Below are 12,340 nucleotides of genomic sequence, written 5' to 3'. Positions count from 1 at the left end.
TGCCGAAGCCACAGTGGGCTTTCTGCAACCAATCCAATAGAAATGGAATGTAAACCACACGTGTCATTTTTATTTTCTGTAGCTTCATTTAAAGAGATGAACATAATGTTAATGTGTTTATTTAATCTAACATAAGCAAAATATTATCATTGAACATGTAACCAGTATAAAATATTATTTCTGAGATATTTCCTTCTTTTTATCTCCCTAGTCTTCAAAATCCCATGTGTAGTTTACATTTATAGCACATCGCAATTTGAACCAGCTGCATTTCAAGTGCTAAATAGCTACCAGTGGCTACTGGTTACGATATTACACAGTGGTGATCTAGAACATACATGAAAGTCTATATAATTGCACTTGTCATAATACTGCTAATATTAACAATAGACTACTAGCATTTTGTTACATGCTCATCTAGCCTTTTCTAAGCATAGTATTATTTTTACAAAGTTGAAGTCATACTGCCCATATGACATTGTATCCTTCTCTAGCTGTTTTGTGGTATCTTCCTACATCATCAAAAGTCATTCACAATAATTACCTTTAGTGATAACATCATAGACCATCCTGTCACTTGACCGTGTCATAACCCTCTTAAGCCAATATCAAAAGTTGGAGAGCTGCAGTTTTTCAACATTACAAGTAATGCTGAGATGAGTATTTTTATGTCACTTGTGCTTCTGAAGGCCTTGATGTAAATCTTGCTGGTATTCTAGCCATTTTTAACAACATGATTTCCGAATATCATCAATCAACCAAACAACAAGCAACAAGTGATTTATGACCGGGCGCTGAAACACCTTGGTTTCTCACCCCACGCCTTCACTCCCTGGCTCTGTAACCTAGGGCAAATCTCTTCACTTCTCATCCCAGAGTTGCTCCATTTACAAAGTAAACCAATTGCATTACATGATTTTGAAGGGTCTTTCCAGCTCTTAACCTTCAGTGATGTTTTCCCCTCACCCTCACTTCTAATCAATTAACCTGTCAAGCTAGTCATTACAAGTCCTGCAAGTCATATCAAAGCCGACTCCTAAACATTGAACAATCCATCCACTTCTCTGTCTGCATCCCCACTCGCAGGGCCTTGGGACAGGCAGCCCTCCTCACTCACCGGGGCTGTGATGAGCACATCCAGTGCAGAGAAAGACTAGGTACTAGAATGAACGTTCAAGTCCAAGATCAAGGAAAGGATTACTGAGATAACTTGTGGAAGCCTGGGGCTGGCACAAAGGAGACGCTCAATGAATATTTGCAGCATTTGAATCGGAAACCAGCTTCAAGAGACCCACCCCGCTCCTGACAGGTTGCTGAGAGTTCACTGCGAGGTGTGAGCCCTGCCCTGGCCTGGACACTAGGTGCAGTGGGAAGACAAAGACTCGGCAGCTTCCCCAAAGGGGTTGACAGTCTAGGGGGGAGATAGGAGCCCCGTATACAAAATAAGCATGCCTCAGGCAGTGTCTGCAATGGAAAAACCAGATGGAGAACAGAACAATTATCTGAGCAATTCAGGCGAGCCTGCTGTTGAGGAAAAGGCTTAAAGAAATGTGTTCTATTTCTTTTGTGAACCAAGGGGTTAGGGCAGCCTGGGAAAGCAAATGTATGTCTAGAAGACCAGAACTCTGGCCTGTGCCCTATAATCTTAGGCAAAGCCCCAAACTGCTTTTTGATCTCACTATTGTCAGTGACCCAGTGGAGACAGAGGGGTATCAATCTTGCCCAAACCTATCCACTTACTAGACTGAGTTGTTGTGAGGTTGAACACCACGATTATAAATGGGGAAACCAGTGATTAAGTGGGGCAATCTAATAGCTACATACGCAACTGAAAATGTGTCTCCTAAGATCCTGCTTCTCTTAAATGTTCAATAATCGTAAGTAACATTTGTATCACTTTATCATGTGATAGGCAATTTTATGTGCATTTATTTTATTTTGTTCTCAAAATCCCATAGGTATTGTTTTTTGCTCCTTTTACATTTAAGGATACTGAGATGGAAAGAGCTCCAATAAGTTGCTCCAGTTTACATTGTTTGTAAGGGCCAGGCGCAGGCCCTCCGCCTCCTTGGTTCTCCCTCTTTCCCCCAAAAAGTACCGCCTTGTCATTAAAATCCTTATCACCAAAACATTAATATTATTAACATAAATATTAATCAGTTTTGTTCTACTCATTTCCCTTTGATCAAAGACACTAAAAGGCCAAGACTGAGGCTCTGAAAAAAATGCCTGACATGGCAAGAATAGCAAGTTCCTTCTCATATTAAGGAAAAGTGGCTGCCCCATCGGATTTGCATTTCATGCCATACAGCAGGAAATATCTAAGTTGACAAATAGGATATTTACAACTGCAACAGATACTTGGCAGTTAGTTTTTAACAATTGTTGCAAATGTAATTTATTTGCTATTATAAAAGGGCATTGCTGTGCGAATATGACTCCTGAAATTAGCTTCAGTTTAGCAAGGGGCCTTGACAGCCTGACCTCTTAATATCCTTATAATGATGCCATTTGCATTCAATGCTTACTCAAGTCGCTCACTGCTAGATTTGTTTGAGAGGCGTCCACTCTAGGGCAGATCTATCGTGTATTTTAACATGCCGAGTTGGTGTGTGAGGCACATGTAGGCCTTCTAAGAGGGAAAAAATGTTTAATCAAGTCTTCATGAAAATGTGTTTGTTTCCAACTTCCTACAGTGAAAATGCATTACTGCTAATTACAGCATACCACAGAAATACAATACTTCATGTTTTCTCCACAAGACATTTCCATGGCGTGAGTGATATTAAACAAGAACATGTTTTGATCCTCTGCAACTTGAGCTTTTAATTTGACTAGGGAACTGGTACAGGGTAAGGGTTGGCTGGGCCAAGATCCATGCTGTCTCCTCCAGAACTGGATTCAAATCCCAGCACCACCACTTCCTCACTCTGTGGGCTTGGGTACCTCTCTGAACCTCTGTTTCTTTATCTCTGACATGGGGATGTTATTTCTTAGGCTATTATAAATATCTGAGGTGTTTATAAGGCACCTAGCACATTGTAGGTACTGGATACACGGGAGCCAGTCATGTTTGTGTTGCTTTTCAAAGCTCAAATGCCACCTTTTCCATGATGCAGCCCTGGCTCCACCAGACAGACTCAGTCTATCCTTCCTTTCTGATCCTATAGTACTTCATTCCATCCTTTTTTTAATATCATGTATTGCATGGTGTTGTAACTAATTGAATGTTTGTTTCTGTGTTCCCTTTCTTGATCACAGAACTTGTGCCTATTTATCTTTGACACTCCAGTGACTAGCACAACACTATGTGTTGAGCATTGAGCTGAGGAGGATCCTAGGGTGCTGCTGGATTCCGTGTTGGGTGGGAGATAACAAGAGCAACCGAGGATGGTCTGCCACAGGACAGGGGAGAGTTGGCACATGACCCACGTTTGTCATCTCTAGCGTAGCACATGGTAGATGCTCAATAAATACCAGTCAAAGGAATTAGTGGACATCACTAGTAGTAGCTTATACAATAGTAGCATATAGATTACATCTGTCTATTTTCAAATCATTTTTTGTTTTTATTGCATCATAGTCTTCTTCTAATAATCCTGTGATTCAGCTTGGGTGGGTGTTTTCCCTGTTTCCCAGTTGAGGATATTGTGACATCGTAGGGTAGGAAAGTGACTTCCCTGTATTCTCTTAGTAAAAAAGTGGTAAAGCTAAGATTTCCATGCCAGCCTCAAGCTTCCTTGAAGTATCACATTGAAAATCCCCAAGAGGCCAGCACTGCTTTTTCTGAAATCAGGGCAAACTGCCCTTTTCTCATATTTGCTCACTCTTCTCCCCATTTGCTGTCCTCTACTTCCCCATTCTCTGAAGCTGCTGTCCAGTCTCACTTCTCAGTAGAAAACATTGTACTGACCATCTTAGAAAAGGCAAACGACAAGCAGAAAGATCCAAGTCCACAGGAGCATTTTGCAACCGGGCATCTCCAGCTGATTACCTTGGCCAGGTGTTTTCACTTGTCTAACTTCCCACAAGAACCTCGAATCTTCTGATTACAATCAGACTGCAGGCTCCAGCCCTCCAGTGAAGGAAGTAGAATCAAAAACAAAACCATCCATTCCATGAAACCACGTGTTCTCTGGTTCGGCTGGGTCTGGTGTGGGCTGGGCCGGGCCGGGTGTATGTGATGTTCTTCCCCAGTGGTTAATCTCACCCACACTCCCGTTTTAATCAGGTGTGGGCAACAGACCTCAACCTCTCATACAGTGACCAGCTGGCCCTGACTCAGCTCACCTTATACCTGACCGACGGCCACCTGGACTGCAGGGTTAGCGCCCTTACAGTGCCCCGCCCTGTTCCCAAGAAAGAGAAGAAAATGAACCGTCTTGATGCCCTGTCAGTGCCGGTAAGCAACAGAAGTTTCTTGACCCTCCCTATGTTCTGGGCTCTGCACACGCTGGGCTCTGGCAGTGCCAGGTGCTTTGAGTTTAGAGACAGGAAAGAACCTCAGGCAAGTCACTTAACCTCTTCGAAATGAGTTTTTGGAATACGAATGCACTGGTCAGCAGAAAGGGGAGAGAGCATTCCAGGAAGAGGAAGATCTAGGTGGAAAGGCGAGAGAGCCCAGGCTTCCCCAGGGTCACATCTGCTTGGCATGTCCCTCAGTTGTCTTCTCAGCTCACTTCCCTGGGCAAACATGTATACACACCACTTCAATTCCCAGCAACTTCTCACAAAACCCGTATTTGTCTAGCCACCCCCACCTTTTTTTTTTTTTTTTTTTTTTTTTTTTTCAGTTTCAGACTCCTAGACAGAATATTCTACAGAACTTCTCTATGAACTCCTCAGGGTTAACCTCTCCAAAACCACATTCATTTTCTCCCTTCCTATACTTCCTCTTGGTGGGTCAGGCCAGAGGCTGACCGGACACCCCCTGTCCCCACACCCCGGCGGCAGCCAGCTCATGCTGGTGCTAGCGGCTACAACGTCTCAGCTCCTCAACTCTGACCCCTCCTCTCCCTCCACGAACAAACTGTCTTAGTTTGGGCTTTCATCGCCTCGCACCAGTATTGTAACACTCCTCACTGAGATTCCCGGCTTCCTGTCTCTCCTTCAGCCTAAACAAACCAGTCAGGATGGCCAAGGTGAAATGCAAACCTGAGCATGTTGCTCCCCTACCTGTGATTCTGAAATGGCTCCTCTCGTCTTCAGAAAAATCCCAACTTCCTGGCTGGGTTGATGCACCTTCCCATGGTTTGCTTCTTCCCACAGCCCTGCTCGCCCATCTCAGCACTAGCCCGGCGCTAGCTAGGAAGGCTGAGGCCCGCAGTCCTGGGGCTGGCTGAGGTTTACCAACCTCAGAACCCGGGGTAACAATGGGTAGATCACCATGGGGACAGTGGGCTGGGTCAGCCAGGGGGAAGGAGAACAAGAGGCCCTTAGTGCAGGTGGGATTCGAGGGCGGATGGGTTCTCCGGCCACAGCGGCTCTGACATCTGCCACAGGGCTCCTTCTGCCTCTGCAACAGTGGGCTTCATACGCTTTTTGCCAATGAAACCCTACTTGAGATCCAAATATGTCAAACAGATGGATAAAAGAGGAGTCCCAATGATTAATGGTGCCCCACGCTGGTGCCCTAGCGGTACCTCTTCAGAGCAGCCTCTCCTGCCTCTGTGCTGAGCCTCTTCGGGCCCAGGAGATGCCTCTGGATTTAAAGAGCCCTTGTCTGACAGTCCCCCCAGGGTCTCCGCAGTCACCGTCCTTGACAGGAACTGAGTGTGCACTCGGAAGCGTAGCTTGAAGGCTGCCAGCTGTCTCGGCGGACTTAGACAGTAGCCTTTTTCTCCTCCTCAATCCACTTGTCCTGTGAGGTACCCTTGCTCAGGGGAATTCCCTTGATCTTTTTGCTTATTAAGAAAAGAAGCAGAGTTGGACTGGGGAAGAAAAACAGACCCATTTTAATTGGGTCCCAGGACCTGCTGAGAATCTCTGAGATCCGACCGTACCTGTGGCCACCATCCTCACCAAGGACACCTACAGGACCCTAAGGCCAATGCTAGGGGGAGGGACAGCAGTAAAACGTGAGTCCTTCTGACTTGGCAAACCTAACTCCATGACATTTCTAAAATGAAGCTGGAAGCTGAGTTAGTATTCAACAGGAGACTTACAAAGACAATTTGCTGCATTTAAGTATGTTGCTTCAGAAGGTTGTAAACAGAAGTTGTACTTAGAATTAGAAGCACTCTCTCATTTCCCCAGTCTTGCCTATGGGTTTCAATCCTAGCTACAGGCAACATGCAGGAATTCTCCTGTGATCAAGAGTCTTAAACACTTTTAGGAATTGCCTGCACTCAAGAGGGAAGCATTATGATCTTCAATAATTCAAGTGTCTCTACAGTCACTGAAGAAAAGCCATGCTGGTTTTCTGATGTAGGGGTAAATTGGAAGTTTGGCTTTTGGGAAGATAAATGAATGTTCTCACCTTGGTGCCACCGTGCGTGCATGTGCATGCCCGCCCACGCTCCCAAGCACTCGCACATATGTGATAGGCGATTTTTTAGAAAGCACACACACAGTACAATTTACAACCAAACTGAAGCTTCCTGAACAAGTGTGAACAGACTACGATGCCGTCAGGTTTACGATCAGTCAGTTGACAGCCCCCTTTGAAGACTGAAGAAAAAGGAAGCGCACAGATGAAACCATAATGAGGGTGCATTCAGAACTAACACCTATAAAATGCTTCATGTGGGCCTCTTCCTTTAAGTGACATGCTATGCAAGGGTAAGCAAAAACTTGCCTGGACTCTAAGAAGGGCTGTTATCCCATGCCAGAGACGGGTGGCAAAGAACCATTCAGACCCATTTCGACCAGGGGCACAGGTTTCTGATCCAGTGTCCTCTGCAAACAACCAATTGAATGCAGAAGCAAGATCAGATGAGTCCCAGAGGTGCATGTTTTAGAGATGAAAAGGAGTCACCTAACAACTTTTAAACTTGTAATTGAGGTTCTGTCAGAACGGGCATTAATCGTCACCCTTTTCTACCTGTTTTTACGTCTCCTCACTGCCTGTGGCCCCTCTGCACCACAGCTGGTGAGTGGCCAAAGGGAACCATCTTTGCGAACATCTTCAAACAACCCAAGTCATTTATAAGCATTTTTAACAGCACATGGTCTGTAATGAATGATTAAGTAAAACCTTTTGTGTTAAATTATGATGTTAATAATGATTCTGTCTCCTGTAATTTATTATGAATTCTCAAATGCTTCGGGTTTGATTTTGATAAAATGCAACAACAACGAAGTTTATGTGATGACTTTATTTTTAGAACTCCTTCTTTGAAGGCGCACATTTCCCCCACTGCTGCTGCTACTGTAATTATGTACAAGACCAATCACTCATTAGAGTTAGGATACATTATCTTCTAGACAGATGAGGCTAAATAAGCAGCACATTAATAATTCAGAGAGCAGTTCATTATGCATGGGGATGCCTGCTTCGTAACTGAAATAAGAACCTCATCAGCCTCTGCCAACCCTTAAACAATAGTTCTGTGTTATTGCGACCACATTCAAGTTTACGCTTGTTAAACTGCTACTTGGATTATTTTATCAAACATTCATTTATTTGTGGTCCCTCACTGCCGAGAACAGATTTTGGAAGCTCCTTTTTTTAAGTTAATGATTTGAGCAATGGGTGTTATTAATTCTCAGAATATTATAAACATGATTAATTTTCAGGCAGAGATTTATTACATAAGGATTTCAACTATGTCAACTGAAATGCATCACTGTCAAAACAAGTATCATGGCGAAAATAGAATACGCTCTACACTTCAAGTGCTGGTGCTCAGAACTAAATCAATTTAAATTGTGGCTGAAGCAAAATTATATTCTCCAGTGAAAAGGAGTATTTCCAGCTTCCTATATTTGGCTTGAAGCATTCTTGTTAGATTGTGATTTAGCAAGGTAGTTTAATAAAACTAGACTTCTACTGATAATATTTTGTCTTCTCTTTTTCCCCTTGTTTTACTAGAAAAGTCTAATCTCTGTCATCCACACATTCCAAATGTGGCCAGGGGGAATTTGGGGTGAAGAGCACTGGTCAGAAGTCTGGGGTCATGAATTCTGATCCTCAGCCTGCCTCAGTGTCCTCATTTGTAAAATAAAGGAGGACCAAATGACCCCCAAGGTCTCTTGAGAGATTTGATTTTATGGGGCCCGTAAAGTGGGGACCAATACCCAGCCTGATCCAGGCAGTCTTGTGTACAGTAGAGTGCTGGGGGGCAGGAGTCTGTCCTGCAAGGGGACACAGGAAAGGCCCACCCCTCCATACCTCAGCCTTCCATTAAAAGGTCTTTCTCTTGCAGAATCTTTTAGAAAGATGTGATAACGTTGTGACAGGTTACATCCTAACTCCTCATCAGCCATTACCTTAGCTATCAGTAATACTTTCATCAAGAATCAACTAGAAGTAAATTCAGCAAGTATTTACTCAGTAACTACTTTGTACCAGATACTCTACTAAGCCCAGAGGCTATAAGGATGAATAGCAAAGAGCTCCAACTTTATTAAAGAAGACTGATAGGTCAGCAGATAACTATAAGGCACGCAATAATATGATAACAATATTCAAAATGTATCCAGCCTTGACACTACTCCAGGTACTTTAACTAAGTGCTTTACATGAATCTTTATATAACCCAATTTGTCAGACAGGTGCTGTTATTATGCTAGTTTTTAGATAAGAAGACTGAGGTTAAGAAATGTTAAGCAACTTGTGGAAAGTAACTCAGCAAGCAAGTGTGGGGGCCAAGATTGAAGCCCAGGCCTGCCGGACCTTAAAGCCTCTGTGTCTGACCATTGTACCACCCAACCTGCCTTGCATTGGCCAAGTCAATGATCCAGCCCCAGAGACGAGCTTAAGCTCACCCCTGAAGAAGTCTCTGGTTGAGACCATGAGAAAGCTTTTCTTCCAAAAGAGGTTTCATCTACCTGTGTGATGAAGTTGTCTCCAGGCCTGTTGCCTTTGTCCACTGGATTCCAATCTGCCCTGAGCTAGGCAGAGACTCAGTGAGCACCGGACAGGCCAGATGGGTATGGAGGAGCCTTCTGATCCTATAAATCTCATTTAGGTCGTGATGTCCTTGGCAGACTTCACAGCATCCAAAGAGCATGGACTACACAAGTCAACCTTTTACTTTTTCTTTTTTCTCTTTTTTTATTATTGTGCAATTACAGTTGTCCCCATTTAAAAAGTGATGTTTTCTTTTTGTAGAATGCTTTATACTTTTAAACAGCCATGAATGTATTTGACCCCCATAACAAATCCAAGAAATAAAGAAGACAGGGGTTATCGTATCCATTTCACGGATTAGGAAACTGAGGCTGTGCAAAGTTAAGTGAGTTGTCCAAGGTCATAAAATTAAAGAAGTGACAAAGCCCAGGTCTTCTGATTCATGTCCCTTTGTAATGAAAGGGTATATTGGACATTCACCCAGTTTTTATTTTAAATAATTTTTCTTACTTGTGAAATTATTTTAACTAACAAATGATAAGAAGAGCTAACATTTTTCAGTGCTTACTCTGTGCCAGACACTTTTCCAATGTCTTTAAGTACTCACGTAAACCTCACGACGACACCATCACCTACGCTATCAGTCTGGATGAAACACAACTCCAGACCATTGACAACTTCTTCCCATAGAAACCATAGATTTGGTCAAGTCTTTAAAAAGTAGGTGTGTCATGTATGTTCATCTTTATTAGCATTATAATTGTACAGTTAATATATGCCAGGAATTTCAGCAAGCATTTGGGATACAAAGACATTTGAAAAACTCCTCATCCTTGAGGAGTTGAAAGAAACATAAAATAGCACATACCCAAGGAGAAACCCTAGGCCCTCATTTAAGTGTCATTTGAGCAACAGCCCTGCCACCTGCTGCTGAAGTTCTTAGAAAAAACTACTGTGGACTAGTAGGGGCAGGAAACACGTTATTAACAAGATAGAACTTGGTCCATCCTTAAAGTACAGTCACTAAGTGGCGAGGAGAGGGACACCTCCCCAGAACAAGGAACAGAAGCCAAAGAGAGCCCGTGGCCTGTTAGGAGATGGCAATGAACAAGCTGGGCTGAGGCAGAAAATCTGAGAAGTAGGGAGTAAGAGAAGTGATTGGAGCAGTCCACTGAGTAAGTTTGAGAGAGGCTACCCACCAAGCCAGGTATGTGGACTACATCTTGTTTGTTTGTTTTTAAATTTTATTTATTGATTTGAGAGAGAGAGAAACATCAATTTGTTGTTCCACTTATTTATATAGGTATTGGTTGATTCTTGTATGTGCCCTGACCAGGGATCAAACCCTCAACCCTGGCATTATAGGAGGATGCTCCAGCCAACCTATCTACCCAGCCAGGGCTGAACTGCATCTTGAAGGCAAGGAGGAGACATGAAAGAGTTCTGAGCATTGACCAGCCTGGGTCCGGGAGACATCCTGTGGTAAAGCCCAGAATCCCAGGGACCAGCAAGGAAAGGAACAACCTGGGAAATAACATTTAGTATAGGTCCAAAGAGCTCTAGGTCTTATAGATGCTTTCAAAGAAACAGCAACAAAAATAGGAGCTAGCTACCCTTTATCAGGTGGTAAGAGTTGTGCTAGATGCTTATTTGATCATCAGAAGTCAGAGAAATTCAATGAAATATTCAAGGTCACACATCTGGCAAATGGCCTAGTCAGGTTTTGAGGCTCAATCAATCTGACTCCGTGGAACCTTTATACTACAGAAGCTGCTGGCATCTTCACCTCCCACGTAGGAAGGAGAAGTGGCCCTTCAGGCCAAAAAAGTCTAGGTTAGGATGGTGAAGGTAATGGGAAGAAGAGGCAGCTTGGAGACATATCCCAAATATCCTGGCCTTCCTTTTAGATTCTTTATGACTCACAAGCTGAGGTCTAGGTGGAGCGGGAATTGCAGTCTGTCTCTGTGGAGAGGAAGAAACCTCCGGACAGCCTGCTGTCCAGAAATAGTGGACACTGAGCTTTCCTGCATGGTTTAGAGCCAAGATAATAGCATTGAGCTGGATCCTGCTACCAGATGCCTGCCCACCTCTCTCCCTCTCTTACTGAGGCCTGATCTTGTATTTGCTGGCTTATATACTATGGCAGCATAAGACAAGTTTAGAAGACAAAAATAACCTTGGAATTATCTTGTGAATTCATGGTAATTACCATGCAATTACATGCTCAGTAACCACAATGGAATTCCAGAGTATTTACAGTTCAGTTCCATATACAAAGCTCAGGCCTGTGGGCCTTCACTGCGCAGGCAGGAGCGTGGCATGGCCTAGGGCAGCAGGGCAAGCAGGCCTGGTGACATGTCTTCCCGACTGACTGAACAGCAGAGCCAGAACTTCTTGCAGCCGGCTCTTGTTGTTCCACCAATAATTCCTGTAAGTCCACCAGAGCCACACCCTCTTCCAAAAGATGTCCTCTGAGCTCAAGGCCTGGAGTGAATGCCTGGAGTCGTCATTCTCTAGGGATGGTGTGACGGACCTCTGGGCTTTGTAAATCATCTGCTTCTGCCCCGAAGCCCTCACTAACCAGAAGTCCCATGAATTATACCCTGTGGAGTCTCAACTCAGAGGGAAATGCTACCCACTTATTATATTTCATTTGTCCGTTCTTTCACTCAGAAAATGCTGAGTGCCTGTGTTGTGCTCATGGCAAGCCCAGCTGGGGGTCCACAAACCACACAGGGCTGCCCTCAGAAAGCCTCTGGCCACGTGAGAGAGACACCAGGGCCACAAGTCACAATAGGTCAGGGGATCGCAAAGTACAGCTGTAAGGCATATGAGGCTAAACGGATTTTCTTTTGTAAAAAGGCAATTCCCAATGGCTACAAATGGGACAATACTAACAAGTGCACAACTCAACATTTTTATAGATGGGGACTCTGCATACATGTGGGAAGAGCAGGCTTAATTAATAGTCCTGGACATGACCATCAGATATAATACTTTATTAAATATTGAAGGAACATAATATGTGGGGGAAACATATCTCAAAAGTTGAACATGGAGTGTGTGTATGTGTCTATGTGAGATGTTCATTCTCTGCTGTGCGCTCAGTCAGCCCCTATTCCCCTGTGTGATCCCAGAGACAGAGGGAGAGTAAGATGTCACAATAGGTAGTATCAGGTCTTATGATCCTTGCAGGCAGGTGAGAACCAACAGCATCTCTTTTTCCTTCTCCTATTCCAAGTACTGCACGAGGGCAGGCACCTGGTTGACCAGCACTTGTGGGTCCCTAAAGTTCAAAATCTGAGCCAGTCACCTTCATTTTCAATG

The 12,340-nt window shown here is 43.9% G+C and overlaps 1 protein-coding gene across 2 annotated transcripts in view; it reads left to right on the top strand.

Moving 5' to 3' along the window:
• Positions 1-12,340, top strand: part of IQCH (IQ motif containing H) — a 98,664-nt gene that overhangs the window by 66,879 nt on the left and 19,445 nt on the right. Inside the window, exon 8 of one of the 2 annotated variants that reach the window (XM_054564301.1) lies at positions 4,232-4,402. The exons of the other annotated variant lie outside the window; for it this stretch is intronic. Within the exon in view, the coding sequence (XP_054420276.1) occupies positions 4,232-4,402 (171 nt within the window). The remainder of the gene's footprint in view (positions 1-4,231; positions 4,403-12,340) is intronic. 2 annotated transcript variants of the gene reach the window in all.

The sequence above is a fragment of the Pteronotus mesoamericanus genome, unplaced genomic scaffold (assembly GCF_021234165.1).
Source record: "Pteronotus mesoamericanus isolate MK-2021 breed Mesoamerican mustached bat unplaced genomic scaffold, CSHL_Meso_final contig_164, whole genome shotgun sequence".
Taxonomy (NCBI): domain Eukaryota; kingdom Metazoa; phylum Chordata; class Mammalia; order Chiroptera; family Mormoopidae; genus Pteronotus; species Pteronotus mesoamericanus.
The sequence above is the reverse complement of the archived record's forward strand: the minus strand, read 5'-3'. Positions and strand labels throughout refer to the sequence as shown.